This window comes from Corvus cornix, unplaced genomic scaffold (assembly GCF_000738735.6).
Source record: "Corvus cornix cornix isolate S_Up_H32 unplaced genomic scaffold, ASM73873v5 scaffold7, whole genome shotgun sequence".
Taxonomy (NCBI): domain Eukaryota; kingdom Metazoa; phylum Chordata; class Aves; order Passeriformes; family Corvidae; genus Corvus; species Corvus cornix.
Window position 1 is genome coordinate 76926 of NW_024108692.1, and position 25590 is coordinate 102515.

At 45.9% G+C, this 25590-nt stretch overlaps 2 protein-coding genes across 2 annotated transcripts; both read right to left on the reverse strand.

Moving 5' to 3' along the window:
• Window positions 1–2213: 2213 nt before the first annotated feature.
• LOC120412282 (zinc finger and SCAN domain-containing protein 31-like) lies at window positions 2214–5166 on the reverse strand. The gene is given in 4 exon segments (XM_039572667.1): window positions 2214–2711; window positions 2714–2949; window positions 3954–4119; window positions 4588–5166. Coding segments are annotated over 4 exon segments (1434 nt in total). The 5' UTR covers window positions 5161–5166; the 3' UTR covers window positions 2214–2252.
• Window positions 5167–7844: 2678 nt separating this feature from the next.
• LOC120412276 (butyrophilin subfamily 3 member A2-like) lies at window positions 7845–19637 on the reverse strand. Its single transcript, XM_039572659.1, is given in 12 exon segments — window positions 7845–8513; window positions 9709–9735; window positions 9863–9883; window positions 11223–11249; window positions 12508–12534; window positions 13473–13499; window positions 14042–14140; window positions 14764–15051; window positions 17188–17329; window positions 17331–17545; window positions 17791–17924; window positions 19332–19637. Coding segments are annotated over 11 exon segments (1440 nt in total). The 5' UTR covers window positions 17864–17924; window positions 19332–19637; the 3' UTR covers window positions 7845–8019.
• Window positions 19638–25590: the final 5953 nt, after the last annotated feature.

Sequence of the window (25590 nt, forward strand, 5' to 3'; positions counted from 1 at the left end):
CTCCAGCAACAATGCGGAATCCAGGAAAATCGCTGGGTTTGGTGGTTTTTCTCCCGTATTTTTGGTTTTCGTGGTATAACCTTCATCCCAGTCCCAAACCACGTGGCAACAATGCAGGAAAATGTGGCGTTTTCCATCTGAATTGTCATTTTCTCCCAAAAAAAAAACCCAGAAACCACGGAATCCAGGAAAACGCTGGTTTTGCCCTCAAGAGTCTCTGTTTTTTGCCCCCAGATTCCCCAAACTGGCACAGGATACAGGAAAATCCATTTCCTACATGATTTCCCCCTTTTTCTTTTTCCATCAAAATTTTCTCTCTCCAGCTGGACTCTCCCTCCCCCTGGAGCGGGATGGACACAATTCCCATTCCCTGTGTCCGTGTTGGTTTCTCCCTCTTGTTTCTCATGAAAATCGTTTGCAGAGCAAAAAAAATCCCACGTGTGGAGTCACGGATTTTGGAAGCAAAGGGATGAGGGAAAATGGGGAAAAAGCCAAAATAAGGGATGCAAAGGGACCTGGGGGAACTCCGGAGGGGGGAAAAAGCCAAAATTCAAGGGATAAACCCCATTCCAAGGCCGGGGGAAAGTCTGGGATTTTTTGGGGGGTGTCTGGGATTGGGGGAGGGTCTCTGGAACAATCCAGGCTTGGGAGGGAGAGAGGGGTTGGGGGTCCTGGAATTCTGAGGGGGTCCAGGGAGTTGGGGGGGGGGCAGGGAAATTGTGAAGACCCCAAATTCCTGGGAGGGGTAAGAAGGGATTTGGGGAGACCCCAAATTTCCTGAGGGGGATGTCCCTGAGAGGGATGGGAGTGGCAGGGATTTGCAGGGGATGCAGGGATTTGGGGAGAGCCCAGAATTCCCTGGGGGTGGGAGGGGTGTCCCTTACAGGGCACAGGGATTTGGGGAGATCCCGGATTTCCTGAAGAACAGGAATTTTTGGCTCTCACCCCCCTCCCCCCCACACGAGTTGAACCACGAGGCCAAGAAGGGACAAAAATCCATTGTTCCAGGGAAGGAGGGGAAAGCTGGGGGAGGGCAGAGCCTGAGACCCCCGGGAGAACCTCGGGAGAACCCCCAGAGACCCCCTGGAATGGCCGGGTGGGGTCGGCCAATGCTGGTGCAGGACAGGGAGTCCTGGGGCCACCAGGTCACGGGAACATCCCACCCCCTGTGTGGGACCTCTGGGAGCAGGGAATGGGATCATGGAGCCACCAAGTCATGGGGACCAACAGCCATGGTCCCACCACCCACGCTGGATCTCCGGGAGCAGGGAAAGGGATCGTGGAGTCAACCAGCAGCTCATGTCCATCCTCATCCGTGTTTGATCCACTCTAGGACAGTCCTGGGACCACCAGCTCCTGGGGGACACCAATCCCACCCATGCTGGACCTCTGGGAGCAGGGAATGGGATCACGGAGCCACCAGGCCGTGGGGCACATCCCTCACCTGTGCCCCATCCCCGGGATCAGGGAGCCAAGTCCTGGAGCCTTGGGCTCATGGGGCCCATCAGTCATGGTCCCACCATCCCTGCTGGATCCCTGGGAGCAGGGAAAGGGATTGTGGAGTCAACCATCAGCTCATGTCCATCCTCATCCGTGTTTGATCCACTTCAGAACAATCCTGGGGCCACCAGGTCCTGGGGGACATCCCTCACCTGTGTCCCCTCTCCGGGACCAGGGAGCCAAGTCCTGGAGCCACCAGGCTCGTGGAGCCCATCAGTCATGGTGCCACCACCTGTGTTGGACCTCTGGGAGGAGGGAACGGGATCATGGAGCCGCCAGGTCATGGGAACATCAACTCATCATCCTACCACCCCTGCTGGACCTCTGGGAGCAGGGAATGGGGTCACAGAGTCAAGAGGTCATGAGAAACATCCCACCACCCCTGCTGGACCTCTGGGAGCAGGGAATGGGGTCACAGAGTCAAGAGGTCATGAGAAACATCCCACCACCCCTGCTGGACCTCTGGGAGCAGGGAGCGGGATCCTGGAGCCACCAGGTCATGGGAGACATCAAACATCAGCTCACGTCCATCATCATCTGTGTTTGACCCACCTCAGGGCAGTCCCGGGGCCACCAGCCCCTGGGGGACATCGCTCCCATCTCCGGGACCAGGGAGCCAAGTTCTGGAGCCCCAGGGCTCGTGGGGCCCCACCACACCCCCCATCCCCCTTCCTCCAACCCCCCCCAAGCTCCACCACCCAGCGCTGTCCCCCCACGGCCACCAACGCCCCCCGCCCATCGCCCGCCCGCTGTCACTTGTCCCTGGCCGCCGCCCGGGCGTGGATCCGCGTGTGCCGGGCCAGCGAGGATTTGTTGCTGAAGCTCTTCCCGCAGTGGCCGCAGGGGAAGGGCCGCTCCCCGGTGTGGGAGCGCTCGTGCACCGTCAGATCCGCCAGGTACTTGAAGCTCTTGCCGCACGTCCGGCAGGGGTAGGGCCGCTCCTGGGTGTGGCTGCGGCGGTGCATGGTCAGGTTGGACTGCTGGCTGAAGCGCTTCCCGCAGGCCGGGCAGGGGTACGGCCGCTCGCCGGTGTGCGAGCGCTGGTGCTTGTTCAGGTCCGAGGGGTTGGTGAAGCTCTTCCCGCAGGCGCCGCAGCCGTACGGCCGCTCCCCGGTGTGCAGGCGCCGGTGCGTGGTCAGCGTGGACAGGTGGCCGAAGCGCTTCCCGCAGGCGCCGCAGCCGTACGGCTTCAACCCCCGTGTGCGTCCGCTCGTGGGTCTTCAGGTGCGTCAGGCGGCCGAAGCTCTTTCCGCACTGCCCGCAGGGGTACGGCCGCTCCGGCGGCTTCTCCGCGCTCCCGGCGTCCTCCGTGGGGTTTCCCGTGGGAGCGGTGGGGTCCCGCTGGGTTTGGCGCCGGGGGGGTCCTCTCCGGGCGGGAATCGCGGCTCTGGGGACGTCGGGTGGGGTGTTGGGGTTGGGGAAGGGGCAGCTCTGGGGCTGTGATGGGACCTGTGGGGGAGAGGATGAGGTCCATGGGGTGGTTCCCGATGGGGAATGTCCGGCTCCGGCCCCTCCATGCTCCGGTGCAGGTGGGGAGGGTCCGGCTCCCACCACTGACCCCCAAATCCACCCATGGGAGGCCATCAGGACCATGGGGAGAAGGGTGAGGTTGGACCTCCAATCAGGCGGGGTTTGACCCAAGGAGACGGTTTTGGAGCCCAAGGAGATGATTTTGTGCCCATTGAGATGTTTTCGAACCCAAAACGGATTTGACTCAAGGAGATGGTTTTTGACCCAAGATGGTTTTGAGCCAATGAGATGGTTTTTGACCCAAGACGGTCTTTGAGCCACTGAGATGGTTTTTGACCCAAGGAAATGTTTCGGAGCCCAGCAAGATGGGTTTTGAGTCCAAGCTGGCTTTTGAGCCTGAAGAGATGATTTTGTGCCCAGGGAGATGGTTTTGAACCCAATGAGATGGTTTTTGACCCCAAAAAATTGGTTTTGACCCAAAGGCACGGTTTTGAACCCAAAACGGTTTTTGACTCAAGGAGATGGTTTTTGACCCAAGATGGTTTTGGAGTCCAAGGAGATGATTTTGGCCCGAGGACATGGGTTTTGACCCAAGAAAATGGTTCTGGAGCCCAAGATGGTTTTTGATCCCAAGGAGAAGGTTCTGAACCCAAAGAGATGTTTTGAAGCCCAAACAAGATGGGTTTTGAGCCTAAGAGATGGGTTTTGACCCAGTGAGATGGTTTTGTCCCAGTGAAATGGGTTTTGACCCCAAAAAGTTGATTTTGACCCAAGGACATGGTTTTGTGCCCAAAGAGATGGTTTTTGACCCCAGGATTTTGGTTTTGGCTCCACTGAGATGGTTTTGACCCCCAGAAGACAACTTTTGGGGCCACTGAGATGGTTTTTGGGTCCCACCACCTCCAAGCTCCCCCAGCTCCAGTGGCAGCACCTTCACCCCGTTTTTGGGGTGGGTGAAGGGTCTCCTGCCCCCATCCCCGTACCTCCTTCCCGCAGCTCCTCTTCCTCAGCCACCACCTTCTCCTTGCCCGGAGCCGCCTCCTCCCAGGGGGATTCCGATGGGGACAGGGGGCTCGGTGGGACCCCCAAAGCTCCAGGGTCCTCCATGTCCCCGGGGGCCACATCCTCGACCTTCACCCGCACGGTGACCTGGGGCACGCAGGAACAGGGACACAGAGCTGCTGAGGGGATTTGGGTGCCCAGGACCCCCAAAAGATGCCAAGGAGGTTTTGGGGCCTGGGACCCCTAAAAGCTGCAGAGGGGATTTGAGTGCTGGGGATGCCCAGGAGTTGTGGAGGGACTTTGGGTGCCTGGGACCCCTGAAAGCCCCAAAAGGGTTTTGGGTTCCCAGGACCCCCCGAGACGCAGAGGGGATTTTGGGGACCAGGACTCCTGAAAGCTGCCAAGCGGCTTTAGGCACCCAGGACCCCCTTTCCAGTCTCTGCTTGGGGGCTTCCCTCTGGAATGAGCTCGGAATCCACGGTGGGGAGGTCTGAGGGGGTGGGATGTAGTGGGAGGAATGGAGGGGGGGGGGGCGATTATTCCCAATTTCGAGACCAGGAGCCCCTCGGAACCCCCCCGCCCCATGTCCGGACCCCTGCGCCGCTCCGCTCCCACCTGCTGCTCCCAAATCCCGGCGGGATCTCCGTGGCCCAGCTGGAAGCTCTCGGCCAAGGCCACGGCCTGAGCGCAGGACTCGGGGTGCCGGACCCACACCCAGCTCTGGATGTCCTCGGGGAGGATGCTCAGGAACTGCTCCAGCACCAGCAGCTCCATGATCTGCTCCTTGCTGCGCACCTCGGGCCGCAGCCACCCCTGCGACAGCTCCCGCAGCCTCCGGCAAACGTCCCGCGGCCCCGCCGCCTCCTGGTAGCGGAACTGCCGGAACCGGAGCCGCCGCATCTCGGTACCGGCCCCCCCGGACCCCGCCCCGGGACCCCCGGGAAGGGCCGGGACGAGGCGCCGCGTCCACTCGCCGCGGGGCCACCGCCGGCCCGAGGGTCCGCCCGTGTCCCCCCCGCCGGGTCCCCCCCTCCGCGGGGTCCGGGGGTCGCAGCCGCCAGCGGGGCCGGGGAGGGGGGGTCTCCATCCTGCCGAGCTCCGTCGTGACCCCCCCGAATATCCCGATGCGGATCTGGGGAAGGGGGGGGACAGGGGATGGTTAAGGAAAGACCCCTCCCCCACTCCCATCCTGGCGGTCCCCCCAGCTTTACAACCCCCCTCGCCTTGAGGACCCCCAGGACCCCCCCATCAGCCCCACCTGACCCCCAGCCCCCCCCGACCCCACCTTGCCCCAAAAGCCCCCAGACCTCTGTAAAGTTCCCCCCCCTCGGAGTCCATCGCGACCCCCGTAATTGGGGTCCCGAATCCCCCCGGCCCTGGGGTTCCGAAACCCCCCTAAACCTGGGTCCCGACCCCGCAGCCCCCCCAAACCTGGGGGTCCCCACGCCCCCTCCCTGCCCTGAAACCCCCCAGACCTGGGGGTACCACAGCCCCGCACACCGGGGGTCCTGGACGCTGCCCCATTCAAACCCGGGGTCGCGGAGCCCCCCCGGACCCAGGTCCCGGCCCCCTCCCATTCCTGAAGCCGCCCCAGCCCTGGGTCCCGCAGCCCCCCCGGACTTGGGGTCCTGCCCTCCCGCCCCCCAAACCCTGGGGGTCCGCAGCCCCCTCCCCACTCAAACCTGGGGTCCCTCCCGCAGCCCCCCCGAGCTGGTCCCGGCCCCTCGCCCGCCGCTCGCCGACACAAAGGGCCGGAGCGGCCGGGCGCGGCCCCGCCCCCGAGGGGTCCCGGGGGGGTCCCGGGGGGTCCAGGGGGGTCCCGACGCCCCCAAATTTCTCCCCCCCCCCCCAAATTTCCCCCCCCCGGTCCCGCCGTACGTCGGGGAGGTGGCGAGGAACCGCGCCTCTCATTGGGCGAGCGCGCTGTCAGTCACGGTAGGCCACGCCCACGCACGGGGGTTGGGGCTCTGATTGACAGCGCAAATAGCCAATGGAAGAGCGAGATAGGGCAAAGAGGCGGGACATGGGCGGGAGGGCACGCCCCCAGTGTGCTGCGGGGTTGGGCGTGATTGACAGCTCCAAAAGCCAATGGAAGCGCGAGAAGCGGAAGGAGGCGGGGGCTTGGCGGGAGACCACGCCCACTCTGTTCGCCCGCGGCGGGTGGGGCGGGGGTGACCCCAAACCGGGGGGGGGGACACAAAGGGGTCCCCCCAAACACCCCAGAGGGCACACAGGGGATCCCTCGACACTTCTGGAGGTTCCTGGAATTCTCCCGGAGGAGAATTCCAGGGAAAACCGGGAAAACCCGGGGTTTTTAATCCAGGGAAAATCGGTAAAAATGGGGGTTTTATGAGGCAAAAAACCAGTAAAAAGTGGGGCTTTTGTCCAGGGAAAACCGAGGAAAAACGGGGGATTTATCCAGGAAAACCAGTCCGGAATGGGGGTTTTATGCAGGGAAAAACCAGTCAGGAATGGGGGGATTATCCAGGGAAAATCAGTCAGGAATGGGGGTTTATCCAGGGAAAACAGGTAAAAAGCGGGGGGCTTATCCAGGGAAAACCCGGTAAAAACTGGGCTTTTATCCAGGGGAAAATCCAGTCAGGAATGGGGGGTTTATCCAGGAAAAACAGGTTAAAAGTTGGGGGTTTATCCAGGGAAAACCGGTCAGGAATGGGGGGTTTATCCAGGGAAATCCAGTAAAACGTGGGAGTTTTATCCAGGAAAATCCGGTCCCAATGGACTTGAGGACAAAACCCCCTGGGCACTCCCCAGAGCCCCCCAGTTTCCCCCAGACCCCTCCGCTGCAGATCCCAAAACTCCTCCAGAACCCTCCAGGGACCCCCAAGATTCCTGGGTGGGAATTTGAGCCTGGAAAAGGAGAGAGAGAATGGGAATCTTTGGGTTTAGAGGGGGGTTTTTTTGGGTCATTTATTTGCTATTTCTGCAAATTTAAAAATACCCCAAATTTAATCTGGTTCGTTCCTGACACCGACTGGGAACTTGGGGGGTCCGGGGGTCCCGGAGGAGTTTCGGGAACTCCACAGGAGTTTCTCCCTCAGGTTCTTCCCGGTTTTTCCAGCTGAAGGAGACGGGATCGAGCCCCCTTCAACCTCCTCAGAGATGCCAGGAAAAAAAAGGCCAAATTAACCCCCATTTTGGGCAAAATTCCCTCTTTTATCTCCTTTTCCTGCCGCAAATTCTCCCACCCGAAGTTTCAAAGTTCTCAAAACTGCGATATTTTTTTTTCGCCTTTAAAACAACTTTAATTCATTTCTTGATACAAAAAAAATCCCGGAGAATTTGACCATCCCAAAGCCCTGGATGGGATTGAGCCCAACAAAAGCGGGGAACACGGAGCACGGGGAATGTGCCCGGGAGAACGAGGAGGGGAAAGCTCCAAACACACTTAAATTCACACATTTGTAACAATCGCGGTTTGGAATGGGAACAGGAACTCCTCCAAAGGATTTCTGAACCTCATCCCAGCTTTCTTTCAATCAATTATTTCTTTTAAAAAATGTTTAGAATTTTCTCTTTTTATTCTCCTCTCCTCTCCTCTCCTCTCCTCTCCTCTCCTCTCCTCTCCTCTCCTCTCCTCTCCTCTCCTCTCCTCTCCTCTCCTCTCCTCTCCTCTCCTCTCCTCTCCTCTCCTCTCCTCTCCTCTCCTCTCCTCTCCTCTCCTCTCCTCTCCTCTCCTCTCCTCTCCTCTCCTCTCCTCTCCTCTCCTCTCCTCTCCTCTCCTCCTCTCCTCTCCTCTCCTCTCCTCTCCTCTCCTCTCCTCTCCTCTCCTCTCCTCTCCTCTCCTCTCCTCTCCCTCTCCTCTCCTCTCCTCTCCTCTCCTCTCCTCTCCTCTCCTCTCCTCTCCTCTCCTCTCCTCTCCTCTTCCTCTCCCTCTCCTCTTTTTTCCATCCTTCTCTCCCTCCCTCCTTTCCATCTCTTTTCCCATCCACGGTCTCAACTTTCCCCAGATTCAATTTTCCATCCCTGACATCCAGCATTTGCCTCTTCCCTCCTTCCCACGGAGCCCTTCCCTCATCCCCTCCGGATTTAAAGCGGCACCGGCATCGGCACCGAGCGGATCCGGAGCGTCCCCTCTTCCCCTTGGGACACAAACGGGAAGAACTTTCCCGAGGGATCCTCCCCGGCCCCCAGCGACATCCCCGCCACCAGATCCTTCTGCTCCACATCATAAAATTCCAGCCGCTCTTCCTCCGAGTCCAGGAACAGCCCGAGCGCGGAGAGACCCCGGCTCTGCTCCCTGAGCAGGCGGCTGCCGCTGCCGCTGGAGAAAAGCTGTCCCTGGGATGCGCGCAGAGCCCAGCAATGCCGGGAATGCCGGGAATGCCGGGAATGCGGCCCGGCAAGGCTCGGTCCGTCCCGCAGCACTCCCAGCGCCCAGTCCCGCTCCCGGCCCAGCTCCACTTCCCAGTAGCGCTTCCCGGCTCCCAGCGCGTCCCTCGCCACCAGCACCGGCACCTGGAGCGGATCCTGCGCATCCCCGAGATCCAGGGGCCGCGCCTCGGGATCCAGCGCCACGGGAACTGCGGGGAACGGGAAGGATCCCATGAGCGGAGCGGCCCCGGGAGCTCCCGGCGGCTTCCGCGAGGGATTGGGACATTCCCGGGGAGTGCAGGGGATGCGGCCACTGAGGAACCGAGGGGCCACGGAATCCCTGAATCCCCAAATCCCAGAAACCCCAAATCCCAGAATCCCAAAATCCACAAATCCCTGAAACCCTGAATCCCAGAGTCAGTGAGGTCCTGGGATGGCTCAACAAGGAATTCAAACGCTCCCTGGAACAGGGGATGTGGCCATTGAGGAATTGAGGGGCCACGGAATCCCTGTGTCCTGGAATCTCCAAATCCCAGGGTCCCTGAATCCCAGAATCCCCAAATTCCTGAATTCCAGAATCCCGAAATCCCATTCTCTCAGAATCCCGGAGTGGGTGAGCTCCTGGGCTGACTGAACAAGGAATTTTAACATTCCCCTGCCGTCACTGAGGAAACGAGGGGCTGGCCTCGGAAACCCTGAATCCCTGAGTCCCTGAGTCCCAGAAGCCTGGAATCCCCAAATGCCTGAAACCTTGGGTCCCACAATCCCTGAATCCCCAAATCCCAGAATTCCTGAACTCCAGAATCCCAGAGTCCCACACTGGGTGAGGTCGTGGTGTTGGTCAAAATGGAATTTTAACATTTCCCAGAACAAGGAAGCGGCCACTGAGGAACTGAGGGAACAGAATCCCTCAATCCCTGAATTCCTGAGTCCCCAAATCCCAGAATCCCTGAAGCCTAGAATCCCTAAATCCCAGAGTGGGTGAGGACCTGGGGTGGTTCAACAAGGAATTTAAACATTCCCTGGAACGGGGGATGTGGCCAATGAGGAACTGAGGGGCCACGGGATCCCTGAATCGCTGAATTCCCAAATCCCTGGATCCCCAAATCCCACAGTGGGTGAAGTTCTGCATTCATGGAATGGTTTGGGTTGGAAGGAGCCGAAATCCCATCCAATCCCATCCAATTCCATGGGCAGGGACACCTTCCACTGTTCCGGGCTGCTCCAATCCCCTCCCAACGCGGCCTTGGGCGCTTCCAGGGATGGGGAATCCACAGCTTCCCTGGCAATTCCATTCCAATCCATCCCCGCCCTCACAGGCAGGGATCTCTTCCCCAGATCCCCCCCAAATCTCCCGTTTCCCCGCGGGAAGCCGCTCCCTGTGTCCCGCCATTCCCTGCTCACCCGCGTGGCTCCGGGCTTCCCAGAAATCTGCGGGAAGGAAACGGAAAGGGGAATTTCATGGATCTGTTGGGCAGCAATTTCAGTGATTGCAATGAATGAAAGGAATTGATTGGACTGAAATGAGGCAATAAAATGGAATTTTTATCCCACTTACCCAGCTCGGCTCGGAGTCGCTCTGGAAAGGAGAGAAATTCCAGTTATTGGCACTTCTTCACTGGGAGTTTTCCAGGTCAGACAACCCCAATCCATGGAAAATCCCGCCACACCAGGGGTTGGTATTTGAATTTTTGAATTCCAATTCAGCATAAAAAATTAGTGGGGTTTAATTAAAATAAGCGGGGTTTATATTTGTGGGTTTCAATGAAATTATCCGGGTTTTTATTTGTGGGGTTCTGTATAATTATATCTCATATAATAGATGAGATCTAATAATATATAGCCAAATATAGTAATAAAAAATAGAGTATTATATAATAACAACATTCTATTATATAGATTATGCAACTATATCATTTATATGCAGCACATTAAATATAATGTATGGGGTATATAACACCTCACTGCTATGATATATAATATACATCTATTTTACATATTATGTGTAAGGTAGTATATATATTATTGTATATGGCATATAATATAAGAATATATAAAATTATAATACATTATATAATAATATATATTATAGCACATAAATTTAATGAAATACAATATAATATAATGCAGTATAATAGAATAATATAATTATCGCGTTATATTATATTGTTATATAGTATAATTATATTATATACTATATAATATATTATTATCTATATATATATATAATATAAATATATTTTATTTATTATAATTTATTTTCAGATTATATGACATTTTTAATATAAGCACTTTAAGAATTATGTGCAATATGCATAATATATGATTGCCATATAATAGAAATACAAAAATTCTATTTTTAGAATTTATATTATGTGATATATTAATATATTATGTCTCTAAAATATATATACTATAATACATATAATACCTGCAATATTATTATAATACGTACAATAAGATGTAATATATAGAAATATACAGTTATATATAATGTATTACTATTTATTGAAAATTCAGGAGTGAAATTAAATAATTAAATAAATAATTAAATAAATAATTGAACAAATTTAATTTAGGACCCAAGCTTAGAATACAAAATAATTAAATCTAATTCCGTAAAACGTAGGAGTAAAATTAATTATATTTCATTTAAGAGCAAAATTAATTTAATTTAATTTAATTTAGGTGAAAAAATGATGGGGATTTAAAGTATTTCTTTGTCCTCAATTATTAAAGCTCTGACAAGGAGTTCTACCGGAAAATAGGAAATGAATCAACTGGAAAATCAAACGATTAGAAAAGAAATCCTTTGGAAAGAAATCCATTTGATTTTATCCTCATATAACGATCCGCATCTCTTTTTGGGATAAAACAGCACCCGGGAAGAATGAAAGGAGCAGGAGAATTGTTCTTACCCAGCTGTGCCTTCGAATGGTCTTTTTCTGAAATAATTGAGACATTAATTGATAAATTTCTGTTAAAAACTTCAATTATGACATGGTTTTGACCACTTTTTAGTCCCTCTTTTTTCAATAAACTTCAATAACATTTTAAAAATTAATCAAATAAAAATCAGTAAATCAAAATTAAATGAAAATTCATGCATAAGGATTAATTAAATAAAAGTAAGTAAAGATAAATTAAATGAAAATTAATTACATAAAAATTAATAAAATAAAATAAAATAAAATAAAATAAAATTAAATTAAATTAATCCTCCACCTCCCAAATCCACTTTCCAAAAATCCCTTTCTCACCAGCTGGATTTTGGAATATCCCTCAGGCCCCTCAGGAAGAGCCCCAGACTTGTGTCATTTAAAGACTTCCATAAATTAGCGTGGAAATAAATTTCAAATAATTCATTAAGGAGGAAATAAACATGAATGAATTAAAGAGGGAATAAATTCCAGTTGAAATCATTGAGCTCCCAGCAGTGCCTCGGTGCTGCTCCCACAATTTCATGGGGAATTGAGGCTGAAGAGCCAAAAATTTGGGGTGAAATTTAGCAGGAAATGGGTCAGGGAATCATGGGAAGGTTGAAACATAATAAAATATTAATAATTAACATATTGTTGTTCAATATTTTACTTATGCAATATTTAATCATTTTGTAAGGTAATTGTTATATAGCATATTATAGAATACAGTTATGTACATTTATATTTTATAAAATTGCAGCTCATTTTATATTAATTAATACGTAATTATATATTATAATACACTAAATTATAGTCTACTCTATGGCATTCTATTCTAGATTAATTATATGAAGTAATTAATATATAATAAATACACGATCGATTAATTATATATTAACATACGTATTAATGCATCATCGATAGCATTCGTTATATATTATATATTGAACATCATCTAGAAATATGTTAATATGTTATTTTAACTACGATGTGTTGCAATCATAACGCCGTTGGTAATTCTATTAATTTATCATTTTTACTATTCCGCCATCCCGTCCCTTGGAGCGTCCCAACACTTTTAATATTTTATTCAATTATTTGAAGTCCATTATCTTTAGGGTGGCTGCAATGAATGGCCCTGCGAGATCTGCCCGAATTCGGGCGCCGTTGAGGGCTCAGCAAATCAAAGCTGCGACCAACGGCGCCCAAATCCCGCTGGGATTCCCATCCCAGCAGCCAGAACCCCTGGGATGAATCGTCTCTGATTCCCGGGAATCTTCACCTGTCCCCGCCTCCTTCCTCGAGCGCTCTGCAATCAGAGAGATCCAGGAGTAAATTATTGATCACGGCAAACATTTCTGTATTCCTACTGATTTCACATTTTTGAATCTTTTATTTATTTTCATCTTTGACGTGGGTTTCTATTTTATATAATTTATATTCATATCTCAGGCAATAGATATTTATATATTAGATTTGTGTGTTGGAAGTTCTATTATGGTCTATTTCATATTGTGTATTATACATTTATTAGTGAAATATGAATAAAATATTTCTATACAGTTTATCTCGATGTATTCTGTAAATTATATTTTATACACACTCCATTTTTATACATTATTTTTATATATTTTATATACGATACATTATCTATTTCTATTTCCTTTCATAAATTTCCATTTCATATAAAATAGATTTCTACAATAAATATATATAAATCCAGACATGCTTTTAATAATATTATTTGCTCTATATTTGCACATTGTATAAAATAATTGTATTAGTTTTGAAACAAATTTATATATAATAGATACTATAATTATAATAATATAATATAATATATAGTATATTATATATACTATATAGAAACTTATTATATATTATATATTATTATAATTATATATAAAATAATATCTATAATATATATAATTGTTATATTACAATATAATATATATTAAAAGCATAATATATATAATTTTTATAATATAATAATATAATAATAACCATAATAACAGCATATTATAATGGTATTATTTAATATAATAGATTATAATAATATCTTAGAATTGTATTTTGAAATATTAATATCTACATTTATACATCATAAATCGATATAAGAATAGAAATATATTGCAATATACTATACGTATAATATAGTTCTTCTCTCTCACACATATTTATTGTCTCATATTAAATATCTCATTTCCGTTTCTATTTAGGGGTTTTATGGCGTTTTTCCCTCCTCACCTGCTTTCCCGGTTTCCATTAAACTGCCTGGAAAAACAAACAATCCCCATTATTTTTTAACAAAACCCATCTTTTAAATATGATTCCAAATTCTCTCATTTTATAATGAAAAATGTATTCAAAATCCACAATCCCAGGAACTTCATTAATATTCTGTAAATATCCCATCATCCCGGTGTCCTGAATCCTGAATTTAATTCTCCACCAATTAAGTTTTTCCGTCTCCCTCTCAATCCCACATTTCTGAATCTGATGTGGAAATGTTTCTTTTAAGGTCATCAATAATAATAATACTTCAAAAATAATAAAAAATCATAAAACTAATAAAGATAATAAAAACATAATAACTATTGTTGTTAAAATTAATAATTAGAAGTGAAATAAAATATTTAAAATAGGAAAAAATTAAATAATTAAAAATCAAATCAAATTTAAAACATTAAAGTAAAAGAAATATATAAATATAAATAAATAGAATTAAGTGACATTTATTTTAAATTAATTTATTTTTAATTTAACATTTTCATTTGGATTTGGGCTTGTGGTGAATTAGAAGTGGGAATACTCACGTTTCATTTTATAAACCGCGGCCCCGAGAATTCCCAAATCCACACTTAAAATGATGAGGGAAGAGATCATCCAGGGGGATGTGGAAGGGAAGAAGGAATCTGGAGAACAGAAATGGAATTGTGAGATGAGGGAAAACAGGGATCTCCAGGTCACTGCAGGGTCCTGGGAATGTCCACGGGAATGTCCCAATCCCTCCCTCCCTCCTCGTGTCCAGGTCATTGCAGGGTCTGTGTTCTCCCACTGGAATGTCCCAATCCTTCCCTCTCCAAGCTAAAATGGATCTCGGATGCACCAGAACACAACGAGGGATTTGTTCCCACATTATTCATCTTCCCACAGGTCACCGGCCTGGGATTGGGGCTCTGGGATCTCTCCAAGGGCAATGGACAGCAGCCACCACCCGATCCCGGCTGATCCCGAGGCCCAGGATCGTTCCGTGGTCAATGGAGACACAAGGGACAGCAGCCACTGCCCGATCCCGGCTGATCCCGAGGCCCAGGATCGTTCCGTGGTCAATGGAGACACAAGGGACAGCAGCCACCACCCGATCCCGGCTGATTCCGAGGCCCAGGATCGTTCCGTGGTCAATGGAGACACAAGGGACAGCAGCCACCACCCGATCCCGGCTGATCCCGAGGCCCAGGATCGTTCCGTGGTCAATGGAGACACAAGGGACAGCAGCCACCGCCCGATCCCGGCTGATCCCTCAGGGGTCACTCACTTGCAATCCGGACTCGGGATTCCCGCGTGGTGTTGAGCACCTCGTTGACCACCCTGCAGGACACTTCCCGGTCCGATCCCGGCTCCAGGCTCATGGAACTCACGACATCAAAGATGCCGGAGGAAGGGCCTGGAGTGCTCCAAGTGGTCACTTCCTCCGGCCGCGTCTGGCCTTGGCTGTCCAGCCAAACCACAGAGGGCGCCGGGAACCATCCCTGGGATCTGCAGGAGAGGCTGATGCCGTTCCCAGCGTGTCCATCCAGGAAAACCGAGGGCTCGGCACCCTGAGCTGCACAACGGGAAAAATCCAGCTCCAACAAAGGGCACACAAGGAATTCCCTGAGCAAACGGGATATTGGGAAGAAATTCTTTACTGGGAGGGCGGAGAGGGGCTGGAATGGAATTCCCAGAGGAGCTGTGGCTGCCCCATCTCTGGAAGTGTCCAAGGCCAGCTTGGACAAGGCTTGGAACATCCTGGAATGGTGGGAAGTGCCTCTGCCCATGGAAGGGGATGGAACAGGATGAGATTGAAGGCCCTTCCCACCCAACCCATCCCGGGATTCTCTGGCTCATGGCAGGAAGTCTCCATGGATTTCTCCATGATAATGTGCAAATTAATCAGATTTCTAATTCTAATTCCCATTAAATTGCTGGGAAATGGCTCTTCCTCTCCATCCTGGTTCCCGCTGGGATGGAGTTAATTTCTCTGAGGAGCTGCCTCAGATTTGGGAATGATGCCAACCATCCATTGTTTTTCATGGCTTTTCTTTCTCTCTCTTTGTGTCATTTTCTTTCTCCTCCCAGTTTTTCCTGTTTTGATTTGGGTTGATTTCAGTTATTAAACTGTTCTTATCCCAACTCAGGAATCTTCCTTGGAATTCCTCCCTGCTCCCCCAAGGGAAGGGGAGTGAGGGGCCGGGAGGGGCTCAGCTGCCAATTGGGGTGAAACCATTAAAATCAGGGATTTTGACACCATTTCCTGTTCCATTTGTGTAACTTTCCCATCAATCCAAAGACACCTTTGGAATGACTTTGTTCTCTCCACAAAAAAGCTGGAATTTAGCTCAGGTAGGATCGCCCTGATGGGAAATTTGTTACTGCAATAAAGTGGGATGACACCGCGAGCAGGTGACAGTTGGGATACTGGGTGGAAAATAGGGCAGAATTTTCCAGCTCTTTCCCTTCCTGGACAGAAATTCTTCCCCTCGGAGATATTTGTATGGACTGATAGGATATTTTTATGGATTGATTGGATACCTGTATGGATTAGTGGGATATTTATACAGATTGATGGGATATTTGTATGGATCCATGAGATATCTGTATGGATTGATGAGATATTTCTATGGATCGATGGGATATCCGTATGGATTGATTGGATACTTGTATGGATTGGTGAGATATTTCTATGGATTGATATTTCTGTGGATTGATGGGATATCTGCATGGATTGATGGGATATTTGTATGGATTGATGGGATATCTGTATGGACTGATATTTCTAGGGATTGATAGGATATCTGTATGGATTGATAGGATATCTGTATGGATTGATGGGATATCTGTATGGATTGATGGGATATCTGTATGGATTGATATTTCAATGGATTGATGGGATATCTGTATGGATTGATATTTGTATGGATTAATGGGAAATCTGTATGGATTGATATTTGTATGGATTGATGGGATATTTGTACGGATTGGATATCTGTATGGATTGATATTTGTATGGATTGATGGGATATATGTATGGATTGATATTTGTATGGATTGATGGGATATTTGTACGGATTGGATATCTGTATGGATTGATATTTGTATGGATTGATGGGATATCTGTATGGATTGATATTTGTATGGATTGATGGGATATTTGTACGGATTGGATATCTGTATGGATTGATATTTCAATGGATTGATGGGATATCTGTATGGATTGATATTTGTATGGATTGATGGGATATCTGTATGGATTGATATTTGTATGGATTGATGGGATATTTGTACGGATTGGATATCTGTATGGATTGATATTTGTATGGATTGATGGGATATATGTATGGATTGATGCGATCCCTTCCCAACCTTCCCTTCTCCAGATTACCAGGCCCAGCTCCCCCAGTCTCTCCTCATCCAGACCCCTCCTCATCCTTGCGCACCCTCTCCAGTTGATCCCTGTCTTTCTTGAATCCTGGAATCCAAAACTGAACTTCCTGAGCCAAATTGTGGCCGGGACAGACCCCAGATTTACCTGAGACTCAACAAATCACCTCTAGGAAAACAAGGATGGGAACAGTCGGAATGCGGACCCGCATTGTTCCACAGCTTGGTAAGAAATCCATAACCCAAATATCCCGGGGAAATTCCCGGGGATGCCTCTGACTTCATGGGAAAATGCAGGAATTCCTTCCCTGGCACCCACCTGCCACATCCAGTTCCACCATGACCTGGTCGTACCAGTTCTCTAGGAAGACACTGCAGGTGTATTTCCCTTGGTCCGAGGGACGGACGTTCTTCAGGAGAAGGGAGAGATTTCCCCGGTGGAATTCCGATGGGAAAAACCTCCGTCCTGCTCCGATAGCCCTCGAACTCCAGAAATGGATTCTGAGGGGTTTTCCCATCAAAAGTGGCCACTGCACTTTCTGTGGAGCTCCCAGAGAAGATCCACTGGATGGAAAGTTTCTCCGGGATTATTCTGCCTTGTAACTGGCAGGGCAGGACGGCTCCATCCCCGACGACTCCAAGGACGGGGCTGTCAGGAGGAATTATGCTGTACTGGCCTGCGAGGAGAGAGAGGTGGGAAAATTGCCCATGCTGGGATCATCCAGCCCTGGAATGGTTTGGGTTGGAAGGGACCTTGAACGGCCTTGGGAGTTGGTGCTTATCAACGTTCCCATCAGCGCTTCCTGTGGGAAACTGGGATGTGGGAATGCCAGGAAAACGAGCTGGGAGAACAAACAGATTTAGGCTGGGAATGAATTCCCTTCCTAAATAAAATTGGGATTGGGACAGAACCAGGGATTACCTGTGACCCCGGGAATGATCTGCAGGAAAACAAGGATGGGAAGAGTCACTGCTGGCTGGAATCTGGATCCCATCGTTCTGCAGCTCGGGAAGACATCAATAACCCAAATATCCAGGGAAAATCTCACCAGGCTCCTGCCAAGCACAGACACACAACGGGAAGAGGGAATCGAACCAGAGCCGTTGGTTTCTCTGCATTTATGGGGAAATCCTCCGAGGTGTTTCAGCCCCTTTGAGGGAAATCAGGAAAAGGGCAGGAGCAGCTGTTTGTAATGAAATTCCGGCAGTTGAGTTGTGATTCCCAGACTAAATCCAAGCCCAGGCAGATGTGGATAACCTCGGGCAGGGGAGAAACGGAGCCAGAATTCCTTAAAAAGCTCCTTCACTTCCCAATCCTGCTCCCAAGCATCCACTGTGCCCTGAAACTCCGCACGTGGATTCCCTGACTCCTGTTGGCCTCATGGAAAGTTCTGGTGCCAGGTGGAGGAAGAAGCCGGAACCTCCGGAACGGATCCTCAGAATTCCCTGAAGGCGAAGAATCCCCAGCTCTGCTCCCAGCTCTGGATAGGCTCGAGCCCCTCCGGGTCCATGCTGGACCTGGAGATCCCAGAATGGAGCCCAGAATTCCAGGTGGGGCACAGCGGGACAATCCCTGTCCTGCTCCTGCTGCCATTCCCAATCCCAGCCGGGTCCCACCTGGACACACCTGGGCTCATCCAGGGCCTTTCCCAGCTTCCCAGGCCCTCTTCCCACCTCCTGTCCCAGTCCCTTCCCTGGGCAGGACAGAGCTCCTTGGACATCCCACTTTGATTCCCTGAGTTCCTCCCGGCATGGGATTGGCAAATGCAACCCGGGCGATAAAATCATGGAATACCCCGAGTTGGAAGGGACCTTTCCCAGATTTCCAGCCCCTCTCCCCCACGCTGGAGCCTTGGTTGTCCTGCAGGAGCTTTTCCCACTCCCGCTCCCATCCCTGTGGGGGCCCATCCATGTCCAGCCCCGCATTCCTGAGGAAAGCAGAGCATGGAATCTTCTAAAGGCCAAGCATGGGGCAGCAGAGAGCTGAAAATGAAAGTAGGGATTGGGACTGTGGGATGGCAGACCTCCCGCACTGATGTTTGTGTTGAATGATTAACCCCAGTGCAAATTCCCTTTTCCGAGAATTCGGATGAACAAAGGAAGAATAGAAAGGATGCAAAGTTCCAGAGCCATTCCTCTTCGGTTTTCAATTCATTTCTGTTTTATGCTCCTTCAAACAAAACCTCTCAAAAAAAAAAACCAAAACAAAAAAAGGCTAAAAAATTAATTTTAAAAAGGGAAAATCAAAATAAACTCCATGGAAATCACAACCAACATTTCCATGGCTCATTCTGTTAAAAAAGGTCCCAAATCCCAGTATAGGTTTGTTTTAGGCATGAGCAGATTGTTTGATTCATTCAATTAAGGCAGCAAAGAAATTAAAATGAAATGATCTTTAACAACTTCCCTTAAAACCACCCACAAATAACAGGAATTCCCATCGAGGCAAAAAGAAATTCCAACCTGGAATCGTTCCCGGGGGGATATCAAGAACAAACCACCAGCTCAGTGTTCTCCAAAAAACCCCTCAGCGTGGACATTTCTCTTCCAGCCAGGCTTTCCTGAACAGCCAGATCCCGAATATCCATGTTAAATTCCACGTGGATCATGGAATTGGGGAATTTCTGTATTCCCTGGACACGGATCTTTTCCACATCTGTGGGGGGACAGACTCCACAAGTTCCTGCATTCGATCCTGTGAGTTTTGAAAAGGGACTTTGACCACAAAAGACTTTTTTGTCCTCGGGTGCAGCGTTCCAGCCAATCCCGACGGCCGGAGCCGGACATTCCAAAGGCTCTGTTTGCCGACAACATCTCCATCCAAAGGGCAGCAGGAAAACGCTCCAAATCTGTCCCCAAAGCTGCAGGAAAACCAGAACCTCCCCAGCAGCATCTTTGCAGTGTTTGAGATTCGGGCGTTGCTTTATCCTGCCAGGACGTGCCGCGGAAATCGTTCCCTCACACCCGGATCTCGCCCAGACTTTTCCCAGATTTATCCATTAAAAACACTCAAAGAAATTCTCCTTCACTGGTTCTGAATGGCACAATTCTCGGTATTCCATCTCCTATTGGTTATTGATCCCTTCGCCTTCAAGGCTGATTTCCTTCTCTGGTTTCTTATCGGTCTTTTCCCAGCCCCGGGGATCTCCAGTGGCACCGGGGGCTGACGTCCGTTCATGTCCATTCATCTCCTCTGGATCTCCTGGCCGCTCCCGACCTGTCCACGCGGAACTCTCGGAGTCTGGGAATCTTCTCTTTGCTGGCTGGAGCCCATCAGGCCTCACCCAGCGAACCCCAAACCCTCGGTGAACGGAGTCTTTGAAGGAGGAACCTCGGTTTCCACCCGTCCTTGGCAAAGGGGAGCAAACCCAGCACTGGGGTGATTTCAACTTCTTAAAAGTTGCCTCATTTCCAACACGGCAGCTCCTTTTCCAACCTGGTTTTCCCAGAAATCAGAAAACAGCAGGAATGGGAGCTGGAGAATCCCAACTTGGGGGTGGAGGGTCCCAGTGGGAGGACTCGGAGCTAAAATCGGGAATACACAACACAGAGCCCAGGGGGGAATCCACAGATATGGAAAAATCTGTGGAATTTAGAGCTTTAAAGTTCCAAGATTTTCCAGGTTTGGTTATTCCTGCACCAGTTTTATTTCTGGATTAGGGAGAGGGGAGGAGTCAGAACTGGCAGGGAGATGGAAAATGATTGGATTTACGAGACTCTCACCCTTCAGGACTGATTAACGTCCAAATGGGGCTCGATTCCTGTTCAATTCAATTTCTGTGTCCAAAACTGTTGGAGGCCATACCTGGATGTAAAATTTGGGAATTTATTGTGATCCCAGGTGGGATCAAACACTGCCAGGACCCAAAGCCCAAAGCTCCAGACCTGTTTCCATCCCGCTTTTGATTAATTTCTCTTTTGTGCTCCTTCAAATAAAGATAAAACCTCTCCAAAAAAGGCTGAAAATTAATCTAAAAAGTGAAAGACAAAATCAACTCCGTGGAAATAACAATCAATGTTTCCATCACTGATTCCATTAACAAACGTCCCAAATCCCAATTATAGGTCAGATTTAGCCAGAACAAGATTGTTTCATTCATTACCTTAAGGCAGCAATTAAACTAAAATCCCGATGCAATTCCCGACTGGAATTTGGCCATTTTGCCACAGACAGCTCCAAATATTTTTCCCAACAAATCCTTCAGAGACTGAAAGGCCAAAATTGATCCAAGGCAGGGGTGAAAAAAGGGAATAAAATGGGAAGAAAGAGCAGCTTTGGGATCATTTTACAGCCGATTTATTACAAATATTCCGTGTAACGTTTCCATGCTTTTCCTCCATTTTCCATGGCCTATTTTTGCCCCCGGACACCTGAATTCCCTCATTTCCGTGGATCGGGGCTCTAAAGCAGCTGTGGCTGGTGAGGGAAACAGCAGGAGCCCGAAGTGAAGCACTTCCCAGGCCTTTTAGGACCAGTTTGGAGTCTTCTCTAGGGAGGAAAAAGGGATCGAATTCCAGGTTGGGAGCAATCCAGCAGAACCCTCGGGATTAGCCTGCGCTTGGAAAGGGATATTGCAGTTCCAGGGGCTCGGAGAACAGAGCACACCCATAAAACGGGGCTGGAATGTCCAGAGAAACGCGGCAATCCGGGAGCTGAGAGGAGGGGCCGGAATTCCTGCTTGAACTGCGCCGGGAATGATGGATCATCTCTCCTTGGAGTGGCAATTACTGGACATGGGGGTGTTGTCTGCATCCCGGCGTCACGGACACTCAGCATTGCACGGAATCCCAGAACCACTCAAGTTGGGAAACTGGGATCACCGGGCCCAGCCTTGGACTCAGCGCCACCTTCTCCCAGATGGTCCCGCTTTCTTCTCCCCTTTATTTCACAATTCCTGGCATTCCAAGCCATTCCAGCCTCTGCTCCTCTCAGCTCCCAACCCTCGCCACAGAACTTTGGCTCCACCACCTTTTCCCTTTCATTCCACAACCCGTTCCCTTCCCCATTTCCTTTCCACTCTTGTTTTCCTTTCTCCCCATTTCCCACTTGCTTTTCCCTTTCCCAGCTTTTTTCCTTCCCCCCTTTCCCACCTTTCTTTACCTTTTCCCCGTTTTCTCCACATTTCCCCATCAGCCTTTCTTTAACTTTTCCTGCATTTTCTCAACGTTTTTCCCTCTTTCCTTCTTTTCTTTACCTTTTCCTCCCTGTACCCTTTTTTACCTTTCCTCCCCTTTTTACGACTTTCCCCCTTTTTCCACCTCTTTCCTTCCTTTTTACTTATCCCCCTCCTTTTTTTCTACCTTTTCCCATTTTCCTTCTTTTCTGCTTTCCCCCTTTTTTCCTTTTTGTTTTGCCTTTCCCACCTTTTTACCTTTCCCCTCTTTTCCCACCTTAGTTTTTTTTCCTTCCCCCGTCCCCCTTTTTTCTTCTGCCCTTTTCCCTGTTTTCCCACTGTTACGAACGTATTGTGACGTTGGCTTTTCGCATGTTACATAATTGTTAGGAATGTATTGTGATCTTGGCTTTTTTTTCATGTTCCTTAATGTTAGAAAAACTTTACCTGGGTTCTGTAATGTAATACATGATACAGAATGTCTGTTGTTTCTGTAGTCAATTTAGAAAAGATAGGCAGAGAAAGCCTTCACATTCCTGGAGTCTCTTATCAGAGAAGAAACAAAACCAGAAACCAGAGATCGAAGAATTGATGGAGGGAGCAGAGACGGAATGGAGCCAAGGAGGAAGAGAAGGCAGATGGGACGATCACAGAAACGCCAAAGGGTTTATGAATTATGCATGACGGTGATGAATATGCAATGAGATGCACTTTCAAAGCCGATCTTTTGGCTGCAGAGGCGCCTTTGGCTCTGCCAAAGCCCGCGGCCGTGATTCCCTTTGTGCTGCTGCCTCCGAATTGTCCCTTTTATTAAACTTCCCTTGAAGTTTCACTCAGAGCGAGCCTCGTTTTTCACACGATGTTTTAATTAATCTCTAGATTAATGCATTAATTTTAATATCGATGTGTTGGCGAATAAATGAATAGATTGGTTTGTTAAGTCACCAATTAATACCTGGATGGGTGTTAATATTTGCTGCCATTAATATTAATATTTATTTCTTAGTAACTAATTAAAATTAATTCATTAAATTCAAAAGTCATTAATTAAAAATTAATTAATATTAATTTAGAGGAAAATGTCTTCTCTAATGAATAAGTGTATTAATATATAATTAATCGTAATTTGTTATTGATTGTAATTAAGATTAGTATTTATAGCCCTTATCTGTTACAATCAATTAAGAATTAATTAAATATTAATTAATATTAACTAAATAATGTTTATGAAATATTATTATTAGATGCACATTAATATAGTAACAGTAAAATTAATGGTCATAGAAATAATTAAAGAATTAAAGAATTAATTAAATTATTTTATATTTAGTGAAAGGTTGATGATTATAAATATTAATTAATATCAATATTAATTATTATTAATGTTTATGGTCATTATCTGTTAGGGTTAATTAGTTGTAATTATTCATAATGCATATTAATATTTCTAATCATTATCTATTACAATTAATTACAAAATAATAAGATAATAATTAATATTTAATAAGTATTATCATTCATCTATTATTAATATTGATTAATAGTAAGGAAATATAAATATGTTAATATTGAAATTAGTAATTAATATCAATACTTTAAAATAGTAATTACTGAATTAATTAAATAAATTATTATTTATTAAAAGATCAATTACAATGAATATTAATTATTAATAATATTTATAGTGGTCGGCTAGGGTTAATTAATTGCAATTATTTGTAATTTATATTAACATTTAGAATCCTTATCTATTGCAAATATTTAAAAATAATTAAATATTACTTCATAATATTAAATATTAACATTTATTAATAATAACACCACTAATATGAATAATACATCGAGACATTATTATTAAACTTCATAATTCATATCAATATTTTAAAATAATAATTAATTAGTTAAATATATAAATACTTAATAAAAGATTAAATATATAAATAATAATTAATATTAATGTTTATAGTCATTATCGGTTAGGGTTAGGGTTAATTGTAAGTATTTGTAATTAATATTAATATTAATTAATATTAATATTTATAGTCATTATCTATTACATTTAATTTCAAAATAATTAAATATCAATTTTTTTAAAGATTAACATTTATTAATCATTTATATTAGTAACATTGATAATCTATTAATATGTTAATTTAGAAATTAATAATTAATATCAATTTTTAAAAAATCCATAATTGTAAATTAATTAATTTTTTTAAAGATTAATTACTATAGATATTAATTAAAATTGCTATTTATAGCCTTTGGTTAGGGTTAATTAAGTGTAATTATTCATAATTAGCAATAATATTTAGAATCCTTATCTATTGCAACTAATTCCAAACTGCAATTAATTATCTATTAACACACCCATTAGTAAGAGAATAAATTGTTCTCTCAATTAGTATTAATAACAGAATATTAATACCCTGCTAATAAGAATCCATTCATGATATATTAATATTCCGATTTCTAGTATTAGGGGCATTAATAATCCCTCATTAACATCAATAATATCCTTAATAATCAATAATTAGACCCAGGTATTGATCGATGCATCCGTTCATTTACTTATTTATTATTTATAGAAGTAATTAATGAACCGTTATCCAGCGTTAATAAAATAGCGCACGTCGGGTAATGACCTATTAATATGCTTATTTAGTAATAAATGATCAACACATTGATTAATGAAATAATTATTAATTACTAATTATTAATAAATAAGAATGAAATATTTTATATCTAATTATTGTATAAATAGAACTAATAATCAGTAATTAATAACAATGACCGAGTAATCATTAATAAGTAGAGAAAAAATAATTAAAAATTAATAATAATAAATAATCAATAATTAATAACAGTTACATATTAATCATTAATAAATAAAATAGAAATAATACGTAATACTTATTGATCAATAATCAATAATAATTATCTATTAATCATAAATAAATAAATAAATAATTGCTATAATGAATAATTAATATCAATTATTTATAACAACGATATATTAATTATTAATACGTAAATATTAAATTTTAAATATTGAATATTCGATAATCAATAATCAATAATTAATAATAATGATCTATTAATCATTAATAATAAATAGTTAATAATTAATAATAATTTATAACAATGATCTACTAATCATTAATGAATGTATAATCAATAATAAACAATTTAAAATAATTAATAATAAATAATAACAACTATTTATTAATTATTAATAAGTAAATAATGAATGTTAAATATTGACAAATAAAAATTAATAACTAATAACAATGATCTATTAATCAATAAATAAATAAGAAATAAGAAATAAGAAATAATCAATAATCAATAAATAATCGATAATCAATAATTGCTAACAAAGCTGTATTAATCATTAATAAATAATAAATAATAAATAGCAATAATTAAGAGCAATGATCTATTAATCATTAGGAAGAAAAGAATAAAGAATCGTTTATAAGAACTAATTAACAATTAATAACGGGTTATTAATTACTAATGAATAGATTGATTCATTAATTCCCAAGCCCAGCCCGGGGCCGGATCCCCGCAGGTGCCGCCTCCCGCAATTCCCGCGGCTGGAGGAG